At 33.1% G+C, this 10,916-nt stretch overlaps 1 protein-coding gene across 1 annotated transcript; it reads left to right on the top strand.

Moving 5' to 3' along the window:
- Positions 1 to 5,291: 5,291 nt before the first annotated feature.
- Positions 5,292 to 9,720, top strand: LOC114719604 (glutamate receptor 2.7-like). Its single transcript, XM_028905118.1, has 5 exons — positions 5,292 to 5,544; positions 6,669 to 7,900; positions 8,295 to 8,405; positions 8,768 to 9,251; positions 9,638 to 9,720. The coding sequence occupies exons 1-5, from the start codon at positions 5,292 to 5,294 to the stop codon at positions 9,718 to 9,720; spliced, it is 2,163 nt and encodes a 720-aa protein (XP_028760951.1).
- Positions 9,721 to 10,916: the final 1,196 nt, after the last annotated feature.

Here is a 10,916-nt window from a genome sequence, read left to right as displayed (position 1 = left end):
TTACGTTAGAAAAGAAAAAAACCCCCGAAAGAGACAGAACCAACGAAGAAGACAAAACTAAAGAATTTCGCTTCAACCCTTTCCTTGTTTACAGGATGGGTGAGTTCTCTTACGTAGCATATATACTATGCTTATATGTTATTATGTTTCAATTTGTGTCTCATTCGTACTCTATCATACAGTACCCTTGATATCAATGTTCTATGTACGATATCAATATTACAGATGCTATGGAGTTTAAAAGCAAATCTGCAGGATGGATGGTGATACTGACGTCACTCCTATTCATCTTAGTAGTGCAAGTTTACACGGCGAATTTGACTTCCATTTTAACACAAGGAGAGAAGAAAGAGCCTGCATTTAAGGACGAAAATGGGGTTAAAAGTAGCAATGTGTTTGTGGGACATCGAAATGGGTCGTGGGTGAAGGAGCTTCTGATTAACCAAATGGGATTCGACCGGTCTCGATTAAAGGCTCTGGCAACTCGTGAGGAGTACAATTCAGCATTGTCAAATGGAACAGTGGAAGCAATTTTTGATGAAACTCCCTATCTCACGCTCTTTCTCTCCAGATATAGATCTGGCTTCATGATGACAGGACCAATCTATAAAACTGGTGGATTTGCTTTTGTAAGTTTACTCCTTTTTACTCTTCCGGTCTTAATTAAGGCAAAGTTAGCGTAACTAGCTTCACGTTCACAAAGAGTGTGGCAAATTAGAGTTAACTATATATATATTTATTTATTTATTGTATTTCTCAGGCATTCCCAAAGAAATCTAGCCTGGCCTTCCATTTCTCGGATGCAATCTTAAAGGTGAGTCAAGATGCAGAGACATATCGTGCGCTGATGGCCAGGACCTCCTTACCCACCTCCATTGAAGATTTCATTTTTGAAGACCAAAGTGATATTGAAACGACAAGTTTGAAAATAGATAACTTTGGAGGCCTTTACCCCGTCCTAATATCTGTAATAGTTCTCTTAGGCGCTGCCATTCTGAATTCATCAGTAATTCGATGCTTGCGTAGCAAGCGGTTCCCATTCCGAATCCATCGTCAGTGATTGAACAGTTGCGTAATAGGAAAGTATCCCAAGTTAGCTAATAAGGCTTAAGTATACATTGGAGAATTCCCAGGTAGCATGTGTGTATATATAAAGCTTGCTCCTTGCTATCCTATGTACTTTTCTGTAATGAATACCCCTTTTGTTCTTATTATAAGGCATCTTCTAAAAAGTATTCTTGGTCTTTTTTTCTAAGCCATTAGTTAATTTTATAGAGTATTAAATACTTTTTTTTTTTTTACATATATACCCATATCTAATAATTAAGGGTAATGAGAGAGAAGAAATTAATATCATATTGGAGATTCATGTAGTTAATAGTATAATATTAAAAATCGTTTGAATTTTGTGACAAATTTAATGTTTTTAGGTATCTTTATTACTCCCTCCGTTCCTTATTATAAGAGACATATGGTGCTTATGGCATGTTCCTATATATAAGAGACACTTAAAAGTTATCTCTACTTTTTTGTGTTGATTTCCTATTTTACCCATATTTATTGTCTCCAACTCACACTCTCTCTCCTTCCTACTTCTCTTTCTTTTAATAAATTACCATTGTTCTCTCTCCTTATTAATGAGAGTATTTTTGGAAAAAAAATTACACTTTTTACATATTACTTGTTCTTAACTAATTTTAACTGTTTTTTTTATCAACGTGATTCGGTTATTCGTCTCTTATAATACGGAACGGAGGGAGTAATAAGAGTGAATTAATTAGAAGTGATTTATAGTTGAGATTAAGAGATAGTAATTTGTGCTTTTATTTTATTTTATTTTTTTTATGGCCAACCATAAACAAGTATTAACTACTAATCAGAAAACAAACGTCATATTCCTAGGGAAGGGGCACATACATTGGAAATCATGAAGTTTAATTTAAGACCAATTAGAGATCGAAAGAGCCAATTTATAATAGAATTTGATAAAACATGTTTCGTCTATATTGAAGGTAAAAACCACACTTTCCTTAATCACAAACAAGAGTAAGATATCATGGAGAAGAAGAGGAAGTTTGGTGAAAGAAGAAATCTGTTTTTAGGCCGACATAGTTAAGCAACTCAAACATGTAGTAATTGAAATATGGGGAGACTTTCATTTAAGTCCCACAATCAGAATTTAATATCCAATTAGGCCCAAAACAATATGAAATTTTATTTCAATCTCTTTGGATGAAATTAACTTTGAGAGGAAAATGACCAAGTTGCCTCTAAACATTTTAATGACCTCATGGGTAAGTTTACAAGTCAAAATGTACATTCTAACAACAAAAAATAGTTAAATAACAATTGCATATATGAAAATTTACAGCTTCCAACTTTTACAATAACAAGATATGAACATGAAAAATTCACAAGTGATTATAAGTAAGTTTACAAATTTAGAATATGCATTTTTAACAACAAAAAACGTTAAATAACAATATACTGATTTTGTTTACGATAATTGTGAACATACAAAGTTTGCAAGTGCTCATGGATAACTTTACAAGTCAAAATATGTATTTTAACCACAGAAAGTAGCTAAATAACGATTATACATGTAAAAATTTATAACCCTCAATTTTATAATAACAAGTTACAAACATGAAAAAATCACATACTTGAGCAGTTGAACGTGTGGATATGGGTATGAAAGGAATGTGTTATTTTATGAAGGGTATATATCATGAAAATTGATAGTTATAAATTTTTATATGTGCCTTTGTTATTTAGCTATTTTTTCTTGTTAAAATGCATATTTCAACTTGCAAACTTAACTATGAGCACTTATGAAATTTTCATGCTCATAACTTGTTATTATAAAAATTAAAACTTATAAATTTTCATATGTATAGTTGTTATTTAGCTATTTTTTGTTGTTAAAATACTTATTTTCACTCGTAAAGTTTTCATGTTCACATTTTGTGATAATGAAAATTGATAGTCATAAATCTTTATATACAAATATATATTATTTATCTTCTTTTTTTTGGTTTTCTAAAATGTGTACGTACCTACCCATGAGCATTTATGAATTTTTCATGTTCACATCTTACTATTATGAAAATTGGGAGTTGTAAATGTGCACATATATAGTTGTTATTTAGCTATATTTTGTGGTTAAAATGCATATTTTGATTTGCAAAATACCTGTGAGGTTGTTAAAATTTTTAGGGGCAATATGGTTTTTTTTTAAACTTAATTTCATTTTGGGCCCAAGAGACTGACATGAAATTTGAAAATATCTCGGGGCTGATGGGAAATTTAGCTTAGATTGTGGAACTTATATGACATTCTCCCTTGAATATAACCCATATTTGGTGGTGAGTCTCCATATATAGGATAATATTACGACATTTTGGAAAATTCGAGAGGCATATTACCCCACTTAATAATTTACTTCCCTACTCATTTCTTAACATAAAAACTAATTAACTAATTTAAGTAGATTAAAAAAATTAATTAAATTAATTATTTGTAATAAATAGATATTGTATTTCCTAAAATATCTTTCTTAATTAAGTGTATTTGTTAGAACTATCACTGTTACAAGGATTAACTTAAAAAAATAAATAAATATAAGAGACAAATTGGATAAAGATATTATATTTAAGATCAAAATAAAAATTAAATAATTTGTTATATTAAAAATAGGAGGTAGTATACCACACTACCTTCAATCTTAATTATAAAACCTTGTTTATAGTTATAAATAAAATTTATAAACTATAAATAAGATCTAATAATTAAAATCGAAATATAGAAAATAATATACCGTTTGTTGGAGCACAATTTAATGACAAATTTGTTGTAGCCATAAATCCCATCAGGTGGTTAACTAAGAGACAAAGTGGCACAAATCTCGAATACAAAATGATGATTTAACGGAGGGAAGCATCGTGGCCCGTGTGGTTGTCCTTGCTTTTCCATTTCTCATCTTATTCTGCGGTTATGCTTTTGCCTTTTAACTTGTTTTCCTATTTTCTTCTCTCTTCCTCTCTTTTGTCCCACTGAAAGATTTTGTGATGAGCACTCAGATTCTCTCGCAAAGGCCAAACTTTTTCATAACAACCATCGTATTAATAGTCTCAAGAGTTCAAATGAAAGTTACTCGTGCTAAATAAAAGGAAAAATTTGTTTCAATTTATGAAAAAATATTTTTAAAAAGTATTTTTGGACAAATCCAAATACCCCCTAAATGATACACTTCCTAACCCTATTATAAAGGGTCTTTTAAAAGAATTTTTGATCCACAATATAAGTTACTTAAAGTATTAATAATACTTACCTTCTAACTTTATCCTTAAATTAATGATTAAATGCATTCTTTCTATTTTCCTTGCTCCTTCAAATATTTATTAATAAACTTAAAGTTAAATTTTTTTTATCAATTTAAGATAAATTGGATGAATTAAATCTCATTCCTTGATTCTTATAATAATAAGGTACCTAAGGAAGTGCTCTTTAATTTTAAGATTTACTTTGTCACAAAATATAAGTATTAAATAAAAATAATAATTATAGTTTTAATTTTGGGAGAATTATACAACGAAGTTTTAAGAAAAGAAAATAATTATTAATAAGTTTTAATGATAAGTCAGCAGTCGTTATTTCTTACTTTGAAACTTGTTTATTATCGAAATTTTATAGTAATTATGTTTTTCATTTGGGGTTTTCTAGAAATTTTTCCTTTAACATTTTCCGTTCACGTGCGCCCCCACTTCATTCATCCCGGTGAATTCTTAAGTCGCTATCTTCTTTTGTTACCTTTTCTCAATGTTCTTTTACTCCTTGTTGGATCCAACCCAGTGGCCATTATCATTTAGCAAGGGAGAATGTCATCTGCTATGAAAAGGAGTTTTTTGGAAAGCAATGGAGGAACTATGTGTGTCGCCGTCATTGTTCTCGTCGTCGTGTTGGTAAGTCATGCGAAAATGGAGTTGAAAATTATGAAAGAGAACTTATGAAACAGAATATTGTTTTTGTGTTAATAATATTTTCTTAAAATATTAATACCTTCTTGGCCAAATGGGGTAAAGATAGTCAAATGAATTAGTTAAAATAGTATTTTAGTCTTTTAACATATAGGTAGACTTGGTCAATTTTAGTTTTCTTAAAGGACAAAAATGCCCTTGTGTCGTCATGAAGCACATGTACTATTAATGTTGTTAAGACTTAAAGAGGGAAAAAGGGGAGGATGTATAAAATGACAGCAAGAGTTGAGGAGAGGAGGAAAGGGAATAGCAGAAATGGAGAAAAGGGGAAGAGAATCTCTCATATGTGTGGGCTTATTGTGCCTAATGGTAACCCTAACAGAGTCCAAGACTGTAACCATACCAGTAGGAGTGATTCTGGATTTGAACTCATCACTTGGTAACACCACTCTCAACTGCATCGACCTCGGACTCTTCGACTTCAACTCCACGCATGGTTCCTACGCGACCAGGCTCCAACTCCATTTCAGGCATTCTGGAAACGATCTCCTCACTGCAGCTAGTGCAGGTAATTAATTAATCTCCCATAATAGCCTGTCCTCAATTATTACTGATGTTTACAAAACTAGAATGATATTGTCAAATTGTTACGAGTTCCACCTCTGTTCTTCTAACCTGTTTCTCTTTCTTCATGACATGTTACGGAAATAGAATCCCCTGACTCCCTCCCCCCTCAGCTTTACTTTAGCATTTCCTGTGACTCTCTCTCTCTCTCTCTCTCTCTCTCTCTAATAAGAGGTCATTCAATATCCAGAAACATTTTATAAAATTAGAGAAGTGAGTGTCCACTTTTTTCATATATACAGTCTCCTAAAATCTTAGGTTGTATGTAAATATCCTTCATCATTTTTAAACTTTTACAAACTTTTGCATTAAAGAAAATAACCCCCTGCCGTTTCTTTAAAATAATATAATTTTATTATAAGGTTAAAAAAATTAAATTGATTTGATCAATAACAGAATAATTTTTTGTTATTTATTATTTATATAAGCCTAAAATTTTAGAGGGATTCTTTATCAATTTTTACTCTTATTACTCAGCTCACCTGTACGTTTTGAGTAGTCTTCTAGTCTCTTGGCATCTTTTCTTCACACTGGTCTGGCTTTTGTATAAATTTTACGAAGTATTTGCAAATTATACTAAAATTAAAAGTTCATCTTCTAAAAATTTAAGACTAAAATACTTCTTCCAGTCCTTAATATAACAACTAATTGACTAATTTGAGTAGATTAAAGAAACCAGTTAAGTTTATTTATTTACAATAAATAGGTCTTGTCTTTTCTAAAATATCCTTGCTAATCAAGTATATTGGCTAAAATTACAATTATTACAAGGACCATACTGAGAAAAAAATGAATAAATATGATAAACAAAATGAATTGGAATCTTATATTTAGAATCAAAATAAAAGTCAAACCAACTCTTATATTAAGTATATTAAGTAGTACCACCCTCCCTTTATTATACAAGAAAAAAATATACACAAATACAGATCACGTAGAAGAGCCATTTTGCGCCCAAATTCTAGCGAACTCAATACCATCACTTTTTCCCTCCCTCTGTGTTTTGGGTGCGCTTGTGTCTCTATATCATTTTAATTCTTTTAACTTGGTAGCGTTGGCATTAAGCAGCTTGGAAGCTAATAAATAAAAGAAAGGTGCATGCAATCCTGGGACCTCAAAACTCAGAGCAAGCAAGGTATGTTGTAGAATTTGGTTACAAGACTGATGTACCAGTGATTTGGTTTTCTCCATCTGGTCCATCTCTGTTGCCACCTCGTACCCGATTCTTCATCCACTCCAACTCCACCAGAAGCCATTGCTCTCAGTTCGAAGCTATAGCAGCCATTATCGAAGCTTATGATTGGCAGTCTGTGATCCCCATTTATGAAGATCCAGAATTCGGCAACGACCTCATTCCATGCCTCTCTTATGCCCTGCAAGACACGGACACTCGAATGCCTTACATAAGTGTCATCAATCAAACTTCCACGGATTCTCAAATCGCCGATGAGCTTAACAAGATAAAAGCCCAGCGAACATTTGTGTTTGTCGTTCATATGTCTCTGGAGCTTTGGTCAATATTTGTGGAACATGCCAAAAATGCGGACATGATGAGCGAAGGATACGCTTGGATACTTACGCAAGGCCTGTCTTCTGTGATGAATCCCGAAGCTTTAGATGTCAGAATGAAAGGCTATATGGATGGGGCTTTGGGTGTGAGGCCATTCGTGTTATCCAACTTAACTAAGCGCCTTTCCTTAGTTAGAAAATTAAAGTCTGAGTACAATAAAACTCTTTCTCTAAATGGCTTGTGGGCTTATGACACTATCACAGCATTGGCCAGAGCCGTAGAGAAGGCCGGCTTAGTCAGTTTTAATGAAAGTGGAGCTGATCTTCGCAACGAAACAGGCCCAGAACTTCGCGGAGCAATTCTGGATACTGATTTCGTTGGCTTGTCAGGGAATTTCAATTTGAGGCAAGAACAACCAGAACAATCACATGTTGTGGTATACAATGTGCAAGGCCAAAAAGAAAGGACAATTGGATATTGGAGCCCCGAAAAAGGACTTGTTCGAATGCAAAGTGTACGTGGTGAACCAATATGGCCGGGTAACACAAAGGAGATCCCACCCAAGTTGAAAGTTGGGGTCCCAAAGACGCATTTTACTGAATTTGTTGATGTTAATGGGAGTGTAGAAGGGCAGCATGTATCAGTTGCTGGCTTTGCTGTTGATGTATTTAAGCAAGTGGTTGGCCTCTTGCCATTACCTATACATTATGAGTTTGTGCCTTTGTACAACAGTGATGGAAAGCTGACTCCCTTCAGCTATGATGATCTTCTCTGCCAATTCGCAGACAAGGCAAGTTTTCATTCATTTCTGTTGCTTTCAATTGCTTTAACTTGATCGGCTTTTCTGTTTCTCAGTTTCTAGTAAAGGGAAGTCAGGCATGTAGTTGTATATTATCATTGATGATTTAATTCCCCCTGAAGCTTGGATACACTCAAGAAATAAAAATCATATGGGGGGCAAACAAAAGTTGGAAAATTTCCCCCCGAAATTAGTATGATCTACATGTACTATAATTCATGTATATTACAAGTGAGTGAGAGATATTAATTGTCTTGATCTTTCCACTTGATAACTGATATCATCAGTGAGCATGCTAGCCACGAACACACAACATATATATATATATATATATCTATAGAGGGATTCATTTCCAACACTTTATCCTTGTATGAAAATATTGCAGAAAGTTGATGTTGATGTTATAATTGGAGACATCACAATTGTAGTGAATCGCACAGATTATGTTGATTTCACAATGCCATATTTAGATTCAAGTGTGTCCATGGTGGTAAAGGTGAGGTCTGACTCCAAAAGCAGGTGGATCCTCTTCAAACCTTTTCATTGGTTACTTTGGTTCATTCTTGTTATGATTCTTGTGGCTGCGACCGTTATTGTAATTATATTGGAAAAACAAAAAGAAAAGAAAATGAAGGATGATGTCAGAGGAAGCAAATCCGAAGACTTTATCCGCAATCCCTTCCTTATTTACAAAAGCGGTGAGTTCTCTTTTGTCGTGCGCTATTGATTATATATACACACACTACTCTCTTCCTGTGTATTTATAGGTCACTTTGTAAAAGTTCTTTACGTTTCTATTTACAAACGACTTAGTAAAATCTATGAAGTAATTGTGGTTTTTCTTGATACTGCTCTTAGTTGTATCAACTTGTTGCTCGTACTGATCTATGTGACACTTTGTTGTGTGTGGTGATTGCAGATGTTGGGTTTTTGAAAAGTGGCACATCTAGAGTGCTGGTGATAGTGGTCATGTTTATATTGACCATAGCGCTGCAAGTTTATACAGCAAATTTAACATCAATTTTGGCAGATAGGACAAAGCCAAAGCCTCCTCCATGGAAGGACGTGCAAGAGATTAGAAGGGGCAATCGGACAGTGGGATATCAAAAGGATTCCTGGATGAGAGGGTTTCTGATTGACCAATTAGGATTGAAGGATGATCAGTTAAGGGCTTTTACAAGCCGTAAAGAGTACAAGGATGTTTTATCAAATGAAGACAAAGAAAAGGGAGGAGTGGATGCTATTTTTGATGAAACTCCTTATCTCAAGCTCTTCCTTTCCCAATGCCCTTCTTGCCAAATGGTAGGACCAATATACAAAGCGGGTGGATTTGCCTTTGTGAGTACTCTTCTTCTCATCCCAATATATATATATATATATATTACGAGGATAAGACACAAATTTGTCTCGAAAATATTCGTTCAGAAGTAATGTTGTCCCGAAATTTTTTCTTAAAGTTAAATGTTGCCCTGAATGTTTTAATAAAATATAGCAATATTGCTTCATAACATTAAAAAACTGACATTGATGACCGTCAATATTTTTAATGGTAAATAGTGATGTTGCTCTATTTTAACACTTCCAAGCCAATCTTAAACCTAAAAGAACTTCGGGACAATATTGTTCCTGAGTAAAAACTTTCAAAATAAATTTATATCATAACTCTGTATTATATTCCATATGATCCATAAAACTGTGATAATGTTCATACCATGCTGTATTTTTCAGGCATTTCCAAAGAACTCTACCTTGGTCTCGAATTTTTCAACTGCAATATTGGAAGTGACTCAAAATGTGACGATGTTTCGTGAGATGGGGGAGAAGATATCTTTACCCATCACAGTTGACAGATCCGAATATAAAAGTAGTGTTGAGACGCGAAGTTTGAAGATAGGTGACTTTGGAGGCCTTTTCCCAATCGTATTGTTTGTTTTGGGTCTCTTCTTCTGCCTTTCAATTCGTAACAAATTGGTTTCATGTTGGCACAGTCTCAGGCGGAGAGAGTAATATTAATTAGTACCCAACTAATTAAACATCTGTAAAATCAGTGTGTTTTATGTTTGTGTGTGTAGCTTATATTATTGTGAATAGTCCAAGTGATAAGAATGAGGTGATGAAAGACTTCAAAAAGTTTACGACCTTCGTTATTTTGTAATAATTCTTCAAGTTGTGTATTATCTTCAGTTGGCTTAGTATCTGGTCATCTTAATATCCATCATGTCTGTGTGTTTGTGTGTTAAGAGTTGAGAGAAATGTTGTTTTATGTATTATTGCAGTTAATATTTGTGTCAAATGATTAGTTAGTTAGAATATAATCTTTATAATTCAGTATATGCATCTATCAATTTACGTGTTGTTTGTTCTTACATGCTTAGACATCTTGTGGAAATTTCCTATAATATTACCTTACCACGATATAATATATATATATATATATATATATATATATTGTAGTTTTTTAGTTATAAAGCTGAAGGAGGAAGTTTTGAAGAGAGAGGTCTATAATGTAGCGTCATTGTATTATTACATCGGAATGAATTTGGCGTGAAATATTTATAAGTTTAAGAATAGTTAAAATCAATATTAAAAAAAAATACTCTCTTCATTGCTAAAATAATTTATAAAATTTTAGTAGTAAGTAATACTACTTTCATGCCTTAATATAAGACTCAGTTCAATAATTTATAATGTAGTAACTTCTCTAATTTCTTTAAATTAGTCAGCTATATCTTATAGAGTCAATGTAGTTTTTTTTTTTGGTTTGTAAAATACCCTTAATCATTGAATGAAAAGACTTAGCCCATATTAGAGTTTGAAAAATAATGAGCATTAATTGAAAGCAGAAGAGGAAAGAACGGGGAAAAAACATAAATTAGTTAAAATTTTCTGTGGCCTACAAAAGGTATTATTATCATCCTTCTGTGCTCCTTCCATTCATCATTAGTCCTCACTCCCAACCTCTTTGGGTTCAACGGACGTGGGCTCCTCATTGGACTTGGCCCAGCCG

This window comes from Neltuma alba, unplaced genomic scaffold, assembly GCF_004799145.2.
Source record: "Neltuma alba isolate B1F8T4 unplaced genomic scaffold, ASM479914v2 tig00011927_pilon, whole genome shotgun sequence".
Classification (NCBI taxonomy): Eukaryota; Viridiplantae; Streptophyta; class Magnoliopsida; order Fabales; family Fabaceae; genus Neltuma; species Neltuma alba.
The sequence above is the reverse complement of the archived record's forward strand: the minus strand, read 5'-3'. Positions and strand labels throughout refer to the sequence as shown.

What these genes read in the sequence shown, in the direction of transcription:
- LOC114719604 (XM_028905118.1), top strand. Translation starts at nt 5,292, where the DNA reads ATGGAGAAAAGGGGAAGAGAATCTCTCATATGTGTGGGCTTATTGTGC. An exon ending in CCTCACTGCAGCTAGTGCAG is followed by an intron (nt 5,545 to 6,668) that starts GTAATTAATTAA and finishes GGCATTAAGCAG; the next exon opens with CTTGGAAGCTAATAAATAAA. An exon ending in GGGTGGATTTGCCTTTGTGA is followed by an intron (nt 9,252 to 9,637) that starts GTACTCTTCTTC and finishes TGTATTTTTCAG; the next exon opens with GCATTTCCAAAGAACTCTAC.